This window comes from Buteo buteo, unplaced genomic scaffold (assembly GCF_964188355.1).
Source record: "Buteo buteo unplaced genomic scaffold, bButBut1.hap1.1 HAP1_SCAFFOLD_350, whole genome shotgun sequence".
Lineage (NCBI taxonomy): Eukaryota > Metazoa > Chordata > Aves > Accipitriformes > Accipitridae > Buteo > Buteo buteo.
The window spans coordinates 45614-51426 of record NW_027439514.1 but is presented as its reverse complement, the minus strand read 5'-3'; the positions used below and the strand labels follow the sequence as shown (position 1 = coordinate 51426).

General features: G+C 64.7%; 1 protein-coding gene across 1 annotated transcript; it reads right to left on the bottom strand.

Annotated features, from left to right (window-relative positions):
- Nucleotides 1-32: 32 nt before the first annotated feature.
- Nucleotides 33-4656, bottom strand: LOC142028414 (uncharacterized). The gene is made up of 7 exons (XM_075022281.1): nt 4596-4656; nt 2228-2672; nt 1875-2070; nt 1234-1376; nt 697-788; nt 446-610; nt 33-67 (listed from the first exon to the last, which is right to left on the bottom strand). Exons 1-7 carry the CDS (start codon nt 4654-4656, stop codon nt 33-35), a joined length of 1137 nt encoding a protein of 378 aa, XP_074878382.1.
- Nucleotides 4657-5813: the final 1157 nt, after the last annotated feature.

Below are 5813 nucleotides of genomic sequence, written 5' to 3'. Positions count from 1 at the left end.
ACATTAACTGCGGTGGGGGGCGGGCCCAGGGCTCACAGGGGTTCAGCCAGTAACAGGAAAACGGCACCTACAAGGACAGAGTCAGAGAGCGCTGCTGAATGCACAGCGCCAGGAAGAGGCAGGGTTTGGTTGCCCTCTCTCTGGGGAACACCGTTGACGAGGAATTGCTCATAGCCCAGAAGAGAGCGAGCTACGGCTGGCATTGCCGAGGGGAGGGCTCTGGCGCCTTATCCCCACGGGGAATGCCCTTAGAGAGCTGTGCGCGCGCAGAGATGCACAGGGCCCCTGTGCCACGCAGCAGGGCTCGATGGGGAGCCCCTGGGGAGCGGCCACGGGGTTCTTGCCAGACCCTGCGCAGCACCATCCTTCGCCGTGCCTTGCCAGCGGGTTGGCCTGACTTAGAGCAGTGCTGAGAGTTGGATGGGCAGCAGAGCCTGGTACACACCTGGGCTTCTTGACCTGCCGGACCTTCCTGCATCTTTTCCGTTTGCGATCCCCCAATCTGTTTTCTCTCTTCCTCCTCTTTTTTTCTGCACAGCTTTCATCTCCCCAGGCCTGTTTCCTCCTTCGGTTCCTTCTCTTTTCCTTGTCCCGAGGAGAGCCTGCAAACCTTTCCATCCCACAGTGTGCTTAGATAGGTAAGGCCACGATCCAGCGGAGACAGTTCTGATTTTAACCCAAAGTGACTCGTTTTACCTTCTTTCCTCTGAAAGGCTGCCCAGTTGTTGCGGGCGTAGCAGGGGCTCTGCCGTGCTCTCGAGGGTGGCTGGAGGCAAAGCTGGAGGTGCCTAAACCAGAATTGTTGGAGTTCAGGGGTGGCAAGGGACGGCCTGGAGTAGTAAGGGACTGCTTGCCAAATTACCACCTTAGCTCTCTGGGGAAGATGCTGCTTTGCATCATGCATCCACATTTTGCACAGTCCACCTGCCCCAAAACAGACTTGATGAAACTGTGATGAAGTAGGATCCGAGCAAAAGCCCTCTCAAGTTGACAGCTACTCCCCGCTGTCTTTTTGTAGGTATTTGGTTGGATTAAGCACATGCTTAATGCATTTGAGAAAGGACCTTTCCAGTTTTCCATACAACGTATGATTCCGTGGGGGAGGAGGAGGAACCCCAAACACACAAGCCATCGGCTGGCCGGAGGAGGCCCAGCAGCTACTTGGCCTCCTCAGAAACTACCCTCCTACCCGAGAGACACTGTCACGGTGCTTGTGGAGCAGAGCTGACATACCTCTGTCGTTTTGGACTCCGCCACCATGTCTCCCCCAGCTCCTTTGAGGACACCCAGAGAGGGGGATGCATGCAGAATGGCTTCTGCCTGGTGGCCCTGGTCTCCTCTGCCTGCAGGGCCACTTTGCTCTTCCAAAGGCAGGTCTAGAAAGCAAAACCATGTGCAGCAGTGACGCCTTGGAAGTAGCACGCCTAAAGCAAAACCCACCCCAAGCCCTACACCGGTTTTCTTCTTGACGTTGAGGTTTCTGGTATCCCGAGCCCCAGCCTGGGACAGCCCTCAGTTCCTCCTCATACCTGTGGCTCCATCCGTGGGGGCTGGCGACTCCCCAGCTGATGGACAGGAGCGGCCAGCCACCTCCTCCCCAACAATGTCGCCGCAATTTTCAATCATAAACAGCGCCAGCGTGTTCACCTGCACACATCAAACCCTTGCTCTCAACCCAGCTGCCTGAAGTTGTCCCAAGCAGCCTTTCCCACTCCCGACCCTTGCCTCTGCACAGATGGCTGTGGCTGCGGGGCTGCCTTTGCAGGCAGCCACCCCACCGGCATTTGCTCAAGGGAGGAGGCAGCCAGGGACCTCTGAGCAGCCAAGCTCGGATAGGCCGGCAAGGCTGCAGCCGGCTTGCCAACACAGCGCACCTTCTCGGTCACCTCCAGCATGGCCTGGAGCGGGAGCAGGTCCTCGTCGGGTGGGCTCAGCAGGTTTGGCCCAAGGCAGATGGCCAGGTTGCTGCAGCTCATCCTGCTGGTGGCTGCGTTGCGGCCGATGTGCTGGAGGAGGGACAGCAGCCGCTTGAGGAGGAAGAGGTTGGCTGCAGGCAACTTCTCGGCCACCCTGAGGAAACAGGGACACTAGGTTGACAAAGCAGATTTTGCCCAGGCCTGTTGTCCAAGGCAGGGGGGAGCCAGCGGCTGAGTTGCCCAGCTTTCCAGGTGCTCTCAGCCAGCGGCCAGGGCTCCTGCTCAACAGGCAGGCTGCTGCCCGCACTTACGCTTTCAGCTCGGAGACCTTCTCCTCCTTGCTGGTCCTCTCCATGGCTGCCATCCAGTCCTCGTAGAGGTGGGTCACCAGCAGCTTGTCGGGGATGCTTCGGAGGAAGTCCTGCAATGCCAAGGGCTCTGGGTGAGCCTTTGAAGTTTCCAGGCCGGCCAGGAGCTCCTCCAGCCGCAGGTCAGAAGCGCTCACCTTCAAGACGGCGGCCAGCAGGAGTGCAGGCTGGTTGCCCAGGTCGACATCGGCGTCGCGGTCCAGGGCCTCCCGCAGCTCCCGAAGTTCCGTCCCGCTGGCAGCTTTGCGGAATATCCCCTCCGTCGACGGTCCTTCCCGGCGCAGGACAGCCAGCAGCTCCTGCAGGAGAGGCAGGAGGACAGTTGCTTGGCCGAGGAGCTGCCTTCCGACAGCGGTGGCCAGAGCACTGCCCCAGAGCGGGCTCCTTGCTGGGGGTGAAGAGCCCAAGCCGCCATCCCCGGAGCTCCTGGGGACACCCGTGTCCCCTGTGGAGCAGCCGGAGGGAGGGCTCCTACCGCCTCTAGGGAGCATCTGGAGGGCTGGGGACCCCCCCGGCCAGGCTGGCTTACCTGGATGGGCCGGGGCAGGGAGCCGTCCTCCCCGCAGAGGGCTGCCAGGGGCTGGCCAAAGAGCGCCCTGCTGCAGCCAGAGCCCACCTGCCCTGGCACCTGGGCAGCGGCCGGGGTCCTCCGATGAGCAAAGGGCCAGGGCAGCCCCCTCCTCTTCCTCCTCCTGCTGCTGCTCCCTCCTGCTGCAAAGGAAAGCCGAGCAAGAGCCCGTCAACGGAGACCGCCGGGCCAGCGCTCCCGGGGCCTGCCCTGCCCGCAGCGTGGTGCTGAGCGGTGCAGCAGGACGGGCAGGGAGCCAGCAGCTGGACCTCCGAGCTCCGGCTCAGCAGCTCCAGTTGGGAGGCTCCTGAGAGCCGGCACACCACCAGGAGAGGAGAGCCTGGCCCAGCCCTCGCCCTGTCCTCCTCCAAGCTGTGGGCAGCAGCAGAGGCTCCGTGTCCCCGCAGAACCACGTCCAGCGGCCGCTGCCCAGCGGGTGTCCGTCCTTCCTTCCTCCTGGAGGTGACATCCTGCCTCGGGCTGCCCAACCTGCATGGCGACACTCGAGGGACAAGTGAGCACAGCTCCAGCGCTTGCAGGAGCTTACCGTTCTTCCCGAAACTCACCCGGTGCGTGGCAAAGTCCCCCTCCGCTGCTCGGCGGGACCGTCGGAGGCCCTTGCTTGGGACCAGCCTGCAAGAACCAGGCTGCGCTCAGAGAGCAGCCCCGCGGCGCAAAGGGCCGCTGGCGAGCTGCCAGCCGGCACCGGCAGCCTGAGCGTGGCAGAGCCGGGACCCTCTGCCCTCCCGGGCTCTCTGCCCCGCGGGGCAGGTTTCCCCCCAGCACCGCCGGCCAGGATGTGCCGGCATTCCCGGCGGCTCCCCAACCCTCTCCGCTCCCCGAGCGGCACCACCCTTCCCTCCATCCCTCACCCCACTGGCCGCACGTGCCGGCACAGCCAGAGGCGGGCGAAAGGCAGCCCTTCTCACCTCGGCCTGGCCCTCCATCAGCCTCTCCAGGCTCCCGGCGCTTAATGTCCTCCACTGGGCAAGAGAGAAGGAGCGGAGGCAGGTGAGCAGCGATGCCTCTGCCGCTCGCTCGGCGGGAGGACCAGGGCTCGGGGGCAGAGCCCAGACCGGGCAGGCACTCACGGCGTGGCGGCGGCCCAGCTCCTTCTCCAGGAGCCTGATGGATGGGACAGGCGTCACCCGGGCTCTCTTGGCTCCTTCTGGTGTCCTGTGCACCGGGAAGGGACAGGGAGAGAGCTGGCTGAGCCCCAAGCCGCCTCTTCTCCCTCCTGCGGCAGCTCTGCCCGAGCGAGAGCTGCCGGCAGCCACGGGGGCACCTCTCCCCAGCTGAGGAGCTGCGTTCCCCCGTCCGGCTGCACTTGCAGCATCCCCGCGGCTTACCCCAGCAGCGTGCCCACCCACAGCTCCTTCAGCGCCCGGGAGCTGCAGAAAGAGAGGAGAACCAGCGTCAGGCCCCGCTGCCCCCCAGCCCGTGGGCAGAGGCGGGCGCCTGCGCAGCCCTGCCCCGTGGGGAAGGACGCCGGAGTGGGACGAAGCCCCGTGGGGCAGGACAGAGGCGCTGCCCGAGCCCTGGCTCCCCGTGTCCTGCCAGAGCAGCTGCTTTCGCCCTCCCCTTCTGGGGACCCAAAGGGGATGCGGGACCTGCCCATGCCCCCATCCCTCCCTGCCGGCGTGCTGCTCGATCCCTGCCCAGGCTCTGCACGCAGGGCAGAGGCCGTTCTCACGATGGTGCGGGTGTGCTTGGGAACGTCTCCCGCCTGGCCGTGGCACTCACCCGAAAGTGGCGACGCAGGAGCCGCTGGGCCAGACGAGGAGGATGGAGGTCCTGTCCTCATCGCCGCCTTCCTCCTCTTCCTCGTCCCCCGCCGCCTCCTTTCCGCCGCTCAGCACCCACAGCTGGTCCAGGGCCAGGCGGAGCTGTGGGCGCAGGCTGGTGCCGCGTCTGCAGAGAGCAGAGAGGAGAGGCAGGCGGTGAGCTGGGGGTGTCCTCCTCGGGGTCCCCCCGGGCCGAGCCCTGTCCCCCACCTGCCCTTGGGACAGACATCGATGGGCGCATCCAGCACCAAGGGGCCGGGGCCTGGGGCTGGGGCCGGGGTGTCCCGGGGCTGGGGCCAGGGCCAGGGCTGGGGGAAAGGCAGCTGGGCTCTGAGGGTCTTACTGCAACTTGGCGATCACCAGTTCCTCCTGGAGGAGGAGAAGGCGTCTCTCGCTCCTCTTGCGGCCCCGGGTCAGCCGCACGTCCACGCTCAGCACCGCCTCGGCGTCGGCGAGAGCCTCCCTGCAGAGCAGAGAGCGGCGGGCATGAGAAAGGCCGCTGCCACCGCGGGTCCCGGCCGTGCCCCCGAGGCACAGGGAGAGCTCACCTGGAGCCGCAGCAGCAGTTGGCCTGGCCCATCCTGCCCGGGAGAGGAGGACCCTCGCCGTGGACCGAGGACGCGGGCCAGTCGGCGACAGCGGGGATGGGAGGCGAGGTGCCGGTGCCGGTTCGGTGCCGCTCGGTCAGATCCTGCCTCCTCCCAGCGCTCCTGCGTGCCAGCACAGCTCCGTGCTGCTGTCTCTGGCGGCCGTGGGCTCCAACTGACCAACATTCCGAGCCCAGCGACCAACATTCTAAGCCCAACGACCAACATTCTAAGCCCAACGACCAACATTCTAAGCCCAACGGAAAGTGGGAGGGGCACTGGGGGGAGAGTTCTTTCCAATGTGGCCGTCTCTGCCTGGCACTGGGGAGCCCAGGGCTCGACAGAGCAGAGGGGAAGGGCTTGGGACTTCTGCAGTCTTTCTTGCTAGGACCTTCATGCCCCAGAACTGTGCATTTCCCTAAGCCACTGTGTCTTAGTCACAAGTGTGTGGCTATCCCTGGATTCCCCTTGCTTGTCTATGTAGCACCCTTCCCATTCCCGCCCTTCATGCACATCTCCCTGTGCCACTGCGATGAGGATTAGAATTGTGTGGGTTTTCTCTAGCCAAAGCAGTGGTCAAATTGGGGAGG